The 10,627-nt window shown below is 39.3% G+C and overlaps 1 protein-coding gene across 2 annotated transcripts in view; it reads left to right on the forward strand.

Annotated features, from left to right (window-relative positions):
- Nucleotides 1-7,880, forward strand: part of LCORL (ligand dependent nuclear receptor corepressor like) — a 78,835-nt gene extending 70,955 nt beyond the window's left edge. Inside the window, exon 7 of one of the 2 annotated variants that reach the window (XM_032186113.1) lies at nt 7,000-7,880. In XM_032186113.1, coding sequence (XP_032042004.1) covers nt 7,000-7,183 — 184 coding nt within the window. In that variant the 3' untranslated portion in view covers nt 7,184-7,880. The remainder of the gene's footprint in view (nt 1-6,999) is intronic. The other variant, XM_032186109.1, reaches the window with a different exon arrangement.
- Nucleotides 7,881-10,627: the final 2,747 nt, after the last annotated feature.

Below are 10,627 nucleotides of genomic sequence, written 5' to 3' on the forward strand. Positions count from 1 at the left end.
TCTTTTGTATATTTTGCTCCTGAATACATATATCAGTTCACTATTCACATCTGTTTTAAAATTTATGTAGTAGCAATCTCAGGAAAGGAAATTACTTCTTATTTGCAAATTATTGTTTGACCTTCCTGAATTCAGAAATCTGGTGGCTATAAGACACATGGGGACTGTCTCATCATATTTCTGAGATGCTCTTCCTCCATATCTGCATTTGTAAAGAAAAAAAAAAAAAAAAAAAAAAAAGAAATTGAGATTTATCCAGCTCATATGACAAGATTTACATAGCTGCATTCATTGCATTCATCGTGATACTGAGGTTGTGGTGCGCTCTGTTTTCTGAGAAGAGCCTGAATCAGCATCTTTAGTTGTGTACCTCCAACATTAACCTTTTCTTAAACTTGTTCAAATGCATTTTGTAATTAAGAATAAGTGGAATAAAAATAGCAAAGCCATTTTTTTTTTCTGTTATAGCATGTTTCTAAGGAGAACTCAGCACTATTCATTGCACATTTTTTTGTTGCTTATTTAATTGATTTGTATGCTGCTAGCTTTTAGTAATGCATAGAAATTTAGTTTTCTTTCATGCAAGAGACAGACTTGTTTCACAGCAGTGCCTCCATATTAAGAATGAATTATGTTCCTCATGAAATTAATGATGCTTCTTTTCAACTGTTAGATTACTGAACTGTTAGCTGTTTTTTTGTTTCCAAGATTTTTGAAAGCAGTATGCTTGAAAGATTAAAGATCACAGAACTCTTTTTTTAAAAAAGTTTTAATACTATCACTAATAAAATATTGTTGACAATTTATCAAACTTTTAGTTATATTTCTTGTATATTTCCTATGTATTTCATTCCCATTTCCTTCCTTTTTATGTAACCTTCCTTTCTTCTGGACACATTTTTTTCTCTCAGACCAAGAAAACATTTTCTGAGTTAGTGTGAAAAGCAGAAGAAACTTTTCCACCATAATTTCAGTTTGTTACTATGACTGATTCTGACTTCTCGCCCTATTTTTTTTGACTCTATTCACCCCCCGTGTTCCTTATGGTCTTGTTTACTGTTCTATTTTTCATAGTACCCCAGCTGTGTTCAATACAATATCTAATATCTCATATCTAATTTTTGAAAGAGTCCCTGAATATTGGTTATCCCCTCCCGAATACCTTTGATCTAGTTGGGTATGCCATCTCTTTCCAGGGCACTTCTTTCTCACATACTAGCAAGTATGATTCCATCCATTCACCTCAAAAATATTATTTCTTATTCCAACAAGAACCCGTTTGATAAATAGAAATGAGGCATAAAAAGCTTACTTTGTAGCTTTCTTTGCTACTGCATTTTGGCATTGTGTAAAGATGAGTATAAGTTTCATAGACAATAAATCTGACTGTGCATGCTTGATTTGCCTTTATTTCAATGTATGTTGCATTAGCAAACCAATCCCTGCTTTCAAGCATGCCAAGGCTACTGTCATCAGTGTAGCATTTAACCTGTATGAGTTCTAATATTTTCCTTTTCTGGGAGATCTTCAAGTGGTTTATACGTAGAAAATCATTTATGCTGCTCAAGTTTTACTACTTCCACTCAGTCTTTTTGAAACCTCTCTGTAAAAGCCTCAAATCAGTGCTGTGTGTCAAGAATGCACATTTGCTTTCCAAGTTACAAATTTTCACATCATTAATGATGTTTTGATTAACAAGTTCAGTTTGCAGAATTTGTGTCAGACAGGAGGGAAAAAAACAAACAGTTTGAGGTAGCTCAGCTAGTTGGGAAGGAGACATTTTTTAGCAGTGAAATGAATGTTGCAAAAGATTTAGAGAAACATAACCCTGCGATGACACTTTCGTAGTCATTTTACAGAATACAAATGCACAACATCTGATGGTAATTTCGTCAGCTGTAAAGGCTGAGGAGGCACCTAACAGTTATCCCCATGCCTGCTTTTTCTGTGTGGCCTTGGTACCTAGAAAACAGGGTAACGCAACAAAAGTATGCGCTTCAGCTAAACGGATTTTCTCAACTTTGTCATTTTCATACAAAGGTGTGACAGTCCTGTTTTTCTTGAGGAACGCAGTTACAAACTGCATAAAAATAAAAAGCTCAAAGAATATTATTTTCTTTTCATGCTTGGCAGCCTATCAACTTATACAGAATTGCTCTCTAAACCTACTATTAAAAGTCAGTTTTTCTATTATTGTAACTGGATGATTTGGGTAAAGCTAAAGTAACAAAAGCAAAACTTCAGAAAGAAATATTTGTATTCAAGTAGTTTTAAATGGAAGCGTGGAGAAGAATCAAAAAGATCTTTAGATCTTCAAGCATAGGAAGGCCCCTTGTTTCCTTTAGTAGAAGATTGAATTCAAGGACTTTCCTATTTAATTTATTTTACTTTAATGATAGGAAGGAAATTTAGTGGGGAAAAAGAATCCTTTTTAGGTCCCAGCAGGCCTGGACACTTGACCACATACAGGCTTGCCTGCTTAGCTACGGCAGACAAGATAGGACTTTGGAGTCTATCAGCATTAATCTCATTTGGTTGCTATGAGTTGTTAGAATAACATCGCCAATTGCTCTTCTCCAACACTGTTGAGAGACAGCAAATTCAGAGGTGATTAGTGGTGGTGACTTGGAAACACAGCCTTAGTGATCCCTCATCCTCAGCGCTGTCAGCAGCATCCAGCTGTGCAGAGTCAAAAAAAAGTCATACAAATGAACATTCTGAACTGAGCAATGGTACAGCACTCCCTGAGCAGTTAGAGTGCAAGGGCAGATACAGAGTAGTGTAATAAAAGTGAAAAAAAAGAGGCTGAATTTTCAAGAACTGTCGCTATTCTTTAAATACTCTTTATGTGAGATACCAAAGAGTGTTTTCTTCTTTTTCATTGGGTTTTTAGCACTGTGGACTATGACAAATCCACTAGGGAAAGCAGAACTATCAAATGTGCCATCACTGGGATTTGTTTTCCATACTACAGAAGCACCTGTATCCGACTTCCAAAAATTGCGTGCATGGTATCTGCTTGACTGAGCCAGTGACAAATGAACAAATCAAAAACAGATAATTGCTATAATAGAAAACAGATGTCTTCAGAATTTTAACCTTTTTAGAGACTGCCATTTAAGATCAGTAAAATGCCTGTTTTTGTCAAGGCATTTAATTTCAAGAAGTTAAAGAGAGCTCCATCCTCTTCCCAGGGCAAGCCTTGGGAGTGGAGAGCACTAGAAGGCTGTAGAGGAGCCAGCCTCCAAGCTCTACCAAAATAGGCCTCATGGCTTCTGGTAGCACCAGGCTGTAATCTGCAGTTCCTCCTAGCGGAAGGGTGGCTGTACAAAGCACCTGTTTGCACTAGGAACGCTTAATGCACACCACACCTTTCACAAGTAGAATGGGATAAAAATCTAGAGTAGAACATACTGATCAATCTGGCTGGGGAAATTCAGCTGCTTATATTTAATTTTAGTCCATAATTACATTCTTTTATTTTAAAAGTACAATTGAAATACACTATTGGCATAGTTTTTATTACATCAACAACTAGAAAATAAATCACAACAGATAAAAGAGAACCAAAAGCACAATGAAAGACTAGGCTCATGGTGGTTAAAAAATATATTAATGCAGATCTCTAACCTTGCTTTTTTCCACTTTGCCTTTATTAATGTTAAAATTTCCTAAAATACTGAAGCTTTTTATGTTGATGTTACCTATAGTGGGGAAATGAAAAAGATGTTCATTTAACATCTTTCTACTCCTGTTTTTAAGCATTCCCCTGAAATTCCCAACACTTGAGTTTCCTGTTATTCCATAAAAAGCAAATTACCAGCATGTCCTTCAGGTCTAGTTTTGCAAAGTTACATGTATTTGTGCCTCATGTACAGAAACCTGTGAAAAACTAGATTAAAAATACATATTGGAACATGTCAGTCTGATCAGTTTTCAAATCATTTCTTTCAGTTGTTCCTCAAGAGCAGATAGTCTGCCACAATAGCTTTCTTCCAGGGTTTGATATTTTTTTTTCAGTCAGCCATGAATCCACAGTCATAAACAATTCCTATCCTCTAGAGAAATAAAAACAATTAGCTCCTAGCAATAGAGTTAATTTTGTTATCTTTCAGTCAATGGAGTATCAAAATACTTTCCCTAATACTTGAAGTAGGAGCTTAAATGAATGTTTGTTAAGATTTAAAATGAATGTATGTTAAGATTTAAACAGGCAACATACGTGTTCAGAATGAAACGCATAGGTTTTCTTTGAGGAAGGGAATGGAAACTCCATTAAATGGACTAGAGATTTAAGACCAGGATCTTTTGTGCTTATGTAATGTAGGCAGGGCAGGACATTGATCATAGCTGTAGGCGTTGTGAACATTACTTGGTAAACAGCAGGACAGCCCCTCTAAGAATGCCCCTCTAGCTCTTCACATTGTGATTTGTGGTTCAATCTAATGGCAAAGAATTATGTTCATAATTACACCAAATCCTAGTGTAGTTGTATTGTCTGGTTGGAAAACAGAGCATCCTTACTCAGTACAATTCCTACCTTCTGGAGGAAAGTAACATGCTAAATCACAGAAAAAGCCCAAACCTTTGTCATTTTCTATCTGGCATTTGCCCAGCATTAAACAAGGTTTACATATCTACTGCTTTAAAGACAGTGCAAACTTTGCTCTTTAAAGCATTTTGCATTTATATCCTACTTCACAGAATCATAGATCATCCCAAGTTGGAAGGGACCCACAAGGATAATCAAGTCCGGCTTCTGGCTCCACACAGGGCCACCCAAAAAACAGACCATGTGTCTGAGAGCGTTGTCCAAATGCTTCTTGAACTGCAGCAGGCTCAGTGCCACGACCACAGCCCTGGGAAGCCTGTCCCAGTGCCCAACCACCCTCTGGGTGCAGAACCTTCTCCTAACACCCAGCCTGACCCTCCCCTGTCCCAGCTCCATGCCATTCCCTCGGGTCCTGTCACTGTCCCCAGAGAGCAGAGCTCAGCGCCTGCCCCTCCGCTCCCCTTGTGAGGGAGCTGCAGGCCGCCATGAGGCCTCCCCTCAGCCTGCTCTGCTCTGGGCTGAACAAACTAAGGGACCTTCATATGTCTTCCCCACCAGACCCTTCCCCATCATTGTACCCCTCTTTGGACACTCTCTAATAGCTTCATGTCCTTCTTATGCTGTGTTGCCCAAAACCACACACACAGTACTTCAGATGAGGCCGCACCAGCGCAGAGGAGAGCAGGACAACCCCTTCCCTCAACTGGCTGGCAGTGCCATGCCTGAGGTACCTCAGGGTAGTGTTGGCCCTTCTGGCTGCCAGGGCACGCTGCTGGCTCATGTTCAACTTGCCATCAATCAGAACCCCCAGATCCCTTTCTGTGGGGCTGCTCTCCAGCCTCTCATCCCCCAGTCTGTATGCACAGCCAGGATTGCCCCGTCCCAGGTGCAGAATCCAGCACTTGCTCCTGTAGAACTTCATTCAACTGGTGATTGCCCAACACTCTAGCTTGCAATTTCTAGACTCCCAAGGCATTTGTGTTCCTTCCAGCTAACCAAAACAACAACAAAAAATAATAGCTCCAGCACTATGACTTCATCGAGCAGTTGACTATTTCTGTTCACTGCTAAGAGCAAGTGAAAAGCACACAAGGAGCAGGGGGGACAAAAGCAGCAAGTCAGAAGTCAGCCCTAGCACCATCTCGTATATGCTTCATCCCATGGTCCTGGGAAGAGGCTTGAGCTTTCCTGAAAGTAAGCAAGGACAATGGTTCAAACTTTTAGAAGCTGTAAATTCAAGAAGTTAACCTTACAGACTAGTCATCTGTCACCCTCACCTGCATGCCGTTTCCTATTGGAAAGAAAAGATCAGAGCAACAAAAGCATGTACAAACCAGAAAAATTGAATAAATAGAGTGCAAAGGCAAAAACACGACTAAAGATATCACAGAAGAATAAGGACACAATGAAATACTTGTTGGAGAAGCAGTACCCCCTGTTACGGAGGACTAGAAACAGGGGTTGGTAAATCAGTGGTGCCATGCCTGTTCCACGCCATGTCACAGAGGCACATAACATTCCAGAGAGCTTGCATAAGAACTTAGAAGCATGAAAGTTGTGTTTCAGTGATCTGTGAAAAGTAATGAATTGTCACTTCAGCGGTTACACTCACTGTTGTTCCCTCTCGCCCTGAAGTAAGAAAAAGTTTAAATCAGTCGGTAGTGTAACACAAACCAATACATTTTAGGTTATACTCTTGTATACTGTATTCATTCACCCATGTTATAAGCAATTTTGCATGTCTTCAAATGTACAACAAAACTAATTGTATATTTATATAATCAGTCGGTGTAACCACAGTGAACACTAGACTTCAGCAGATTCGGTCCTTGATAATCTGCACTTAAGTCCTGTGGGAGACCTGGCTTCCTGAAATACAAGAAGTTAGGGGAGATTCTTGCTGCTAAGACCACTGTAATAGGAGAAACTGGGTGCAGATAGCATGATCACCACCTCCTAACCTTTTCCTACCTTCTATTACTTACTCTCCTAGAATTGAAGAAAAGTTACCTCTATATTAGTCTTCTTATGGCTGTACTAACTCTATGCCATAAAGAAAAAAAAAATTACTTCTTGGATGGTTCCTATTTTGTGGTTTTACTTTGTGGAACCTGAATTAAGTAAGGTCAGACTGCAGACCACTCTTCCTGTGCAGAGGAATGGCGGTAGCAGGAGACTGACCCAATACAGTCTGTGCACACCAGCAAGGCCAGCTGCTTCTATGCAAACATCCCTTCAGCCTTTGCCACATGGAGAGCCGAGCACAGGTCAGGTTCAGTTGGTGTTTCTGGAACACACTGCAATAAAACAAAACCAAAAACCAGTATACACAACCTGCCACCACCTCACCTTGTCTCTTATCAGTTTGCTTGTTTGCATAGAGAGGAAAGTGTACTAAACTTTTTCTCATTTTTTCCCCTCTCCCACCCCCACTTCTTTTCTGACAGCACGCTACAAGTGAAAGTCTCTGAGCCGCAGAATTCAATAGATGCGAACACAGAAAATGAACATTTGAAGTCCATAAAGATGTGCCTTAATCAGCCCACTGAGTGGAATCTGAGTTTTTCAGCAGCATCTCTCGCCAGCTGTAAAGTTTTTAACCAAAATCTCAAAACTGATGAGAACAAATAGATTGCAGCTGTTCTTGCACTATTATTTTGTACATTGTTCTTCTTTTTTTTTTCTGCTGAATAATAAGCATTTATTACATTGATCTTGAAATGATCTTGTGTGATTTGGCTTTATATTACTATTAGCATTATTCATTTTGATGTACTTTTTTTTTTTAAATATGAAGTTTCACATCATGGGATTCTTGCAGTACAAATTTACATCAGAATCAGATGTTCCCCTTTAATAGTATTGTGATTTTTCTATGTTCTTTAAGTTTAATTATTTCCCAATTTTATTTTTGTGCACGAAAGTTAATATATTATGTAATTTGTGGCATAGGTCACCATGTAAAGATTTATGGTAATAATTCAAACAAATCTGTAACAGGTGGAGACCGACTACCTCGAAGCAAAGCAGTAAAGAGAAGGTAAATTACCCGAGATCTCCCTTCATCATAAATGGATTGAAATGTATCAAACAACTAGTTTGTTTCTGCAGTATGCTTTCATCATCATTTATCTTGAGAACTTTTGTGTGACAGTGTTTAATGACCGTAATGTCTAAAAGAAAGGCCAACCTTGCAGGAGAATCTCGAATGATTGTCATTCAACTAATCTGTATCTGCACTTTTTGAGGTTTCTGCTAAATGGTCTTTCTTCCCCTTTTGTTTTTATGAATTTATGCCTGACACCAATTAAAATGGATGTAAATGCTCTTCCTATTTCATTTTTTCCTTGTACTTTGGAAATTCAATGTAAACAACAAAATTTTAAACTCAGAGAAATAGTAAATGGTTGTAGCTGTAGCTGTAGCATTGTAGACATTCCATGCCTAAATCAGCTTTAGCAAGGTTCATGTACTTCATTCATCAAAACTTTCTTAATAATAGAGCTATAACAAGAGTGTTAGAATAAAACCATACAATCTATTTCGCTTTTCTGGAGTCATACATTCAATAGCTAGAGTAGAGGGTTTTTAATTCATTAAGTTGTCTGTCCTTGCAAAGAACAAATTTTCCAGAAGGGCAATTCCTTGGAAGACACTATTTATAAATCAAACATTACAAGGACTCATTTAAAATTATCATCTTAATAAAATGAAGATGCAAAATGAAGATGCACACTTCACAGAAGTGTGTTAGCTTGCAGATGCAATCCAGACTTACTGGAATTCAAACGCAGACTTACTGGAATTCAAAACGATCTTAAGTTCTCACAAGGATACTGAGGCACCCAGAAGTCAGACAATGCAGAGTGAACATTCATCGTCACACCACACTAAGAGGGTCTCCATGTACCTTAACTATTTAATGTATTTGAATGCTATTAGGCAAGAGAGCCAAAAGAGAATTCAGCTTCCTGAGAAAGAGGCACTGAAGCTGACTTCAGTGGAGCACCACCAAAGCACAGTGAACAAAAAGGAAGGTAAAAGCCATCTTATAAGCAGTGCAACTAATGCAGCCTTGTCCTTGCTCATGTGCCTGATGGAAGAGGTGCCATATAGGTTTTCTCATATCAAAGACCAAGTACGTACCAAAACTTCTCCCTCACCTTGGAGGTGTCTCACCTCCAAGTAGTTGTCTATTTCCATAAACTTGTAAAAAATACGGATCCCTTCCTCTGTGTCAAACTGAGTTTCAATTGACTGCTGAGTTCACAAGTTTTCAGGTAGGAATCGGATAGAGACATAACACAAGCTCACTTACAACTTCCTACAGCAAGGCAAGAAGCAGCAAAGCTATAGAGAAGTGTTCTTGGTACAGCACTCGCGCTTCATCCTGAGATGTGAATGGCCAAAGGAAATTCTCACCAGGAGAAAAACGTTTTAGGTTTTAGAGACTTTGTAGAGGCAAGCAAACAAAAGCTAGCATAGGATAATCTACGTTAGTAGCTTATTTCAAGTTTGACAATGAAAAACCACTGCTAATGTATCATCATTTAGAGTGGAACCAAGTCCTCTGGACTGGATCTAGTTTGGGTTATGCATGCTGAACATCCTGTTGTGTTTAGCCAGCAAAAGGATGCACAGTACATGGTTTAAAGCAACAGAGAGGCTGGAGTTGGGTTTGTTAAGTCAGAATATCTTAGGAATTAAAATTTTATTCCTTGGTCGAGCAGCCAGAAAGTAAGGTACTTTCGCCTCATAGAATTAAAGAAAAGGCAGCAACAGTGTATTATTCTTCCTAGCTAAAAATACTAAGACATTTCACCGCAGGTAATAAGATACTTCCAGACTTGCCTCTTTATCACCTGCTACATACACCCCATTTCATTTAAATAGTTTTCTCAGAAATACAGCTGCATACATTTAAACCTTGGTTATTGCTAATAAATAGCTTTGAAAAATGCAACACATCTAATCACGCGATCCTGCAATTAAGCAGCCATCCCTCCTCAGAAGACGATAATTTGTGAGCGTACCATACTTCCTATTGCACTGCAAACCCTTGGCAGGGTGCAGGGCAGGGGAAGAGCCCAGAGAGGGCAGGAAATTAGCTGCCAGTTGCTGTGGAGCTCCCAGCCCTTGGGAGAACCATGGGGTAATTCAGGCAGGTCCATACTGCAAGCACCTAACCAAAGCCATGTCAGCTGTGGGGTCAGACTAGGCTGTTCAGGGTATTGAGCCTGGTCTTGAAAACCTCCTAGGACAGAGTCTGAACAAACTCTATGCAACCGGGTGCACTGCCTGTTCCTCCTTAGACCTGGCCTTCAGCTTATGGCCATTGTTTCTTGTCCTCCCATCATGCAACAAAAAGCCCCAGGTAACTGGGCCCCTCCCAAAGTCTCCAGACTGAACAAACTCCCCAGGTTCTCCTCACAAAGGAAGTGCTCCAGCCCCATTACCAGGTTGAGGGCCTCCACTGGACTCACTCTAGTTTGTCAATGTCTTTCTTCTGTTGCCACCCACCAGTGAAACCATATCCACAGCAGAGACAGCCACTGACTGAGAAGCTTCAGGGAAACCCGATCTTTTAGTGCAGCATTCCTGAAGAGATTCCAGGGACAGAACCTGCATATGTGGCAAGGCACAACAGCACAGCAAGGCAAAACTGAAGGTCTTCAGTTTATTCGGGAAGGCATTCACAAAGAAGCCTTTAAGCATTTTTATTGTTCCTGTTTTTCCTAGAAACTCATTTTAACCAAAATAACAGAAGGGACTACCAGCAGTTGTTGAAAGTGTATTAGTGGCAGAAGAGTGAACTACTCAGAAAGAATACTTTGAGAGAAAATAAAACCAAACCACTAATATTTAAAGTACAAGAGAAACTTTGATTGACAATCAACTGGAAAAATCTAAAAGATATGCTACACCCTTTTGAACTATGTTCAGGCAGCATTCAAGGAGAAAGGCAATATCTCTGATCTCAAGTGGTTGCATGCATGCAAATTCACGCTGGGAACACAATTTGAAAGAAAAGAATTATCAAAAGAGGGAGCTCAAAACTTCAAAATTCAGTTTAAA

The sequence above is a fragment of the Aythya fuligula genome, chromosome 4 (assembly GCF_009819795.1).
Source record: "Aythya fuligula isolate bAytFul2 chromosome 4, bAytFul2.pri, whole genome shotgun sequence".
Lineage (NCBI taxonomy): Eukaryota > Metazoa > Chordata > Aves > Anseriformes > Anatidae > Aythya > Aythya fuligula.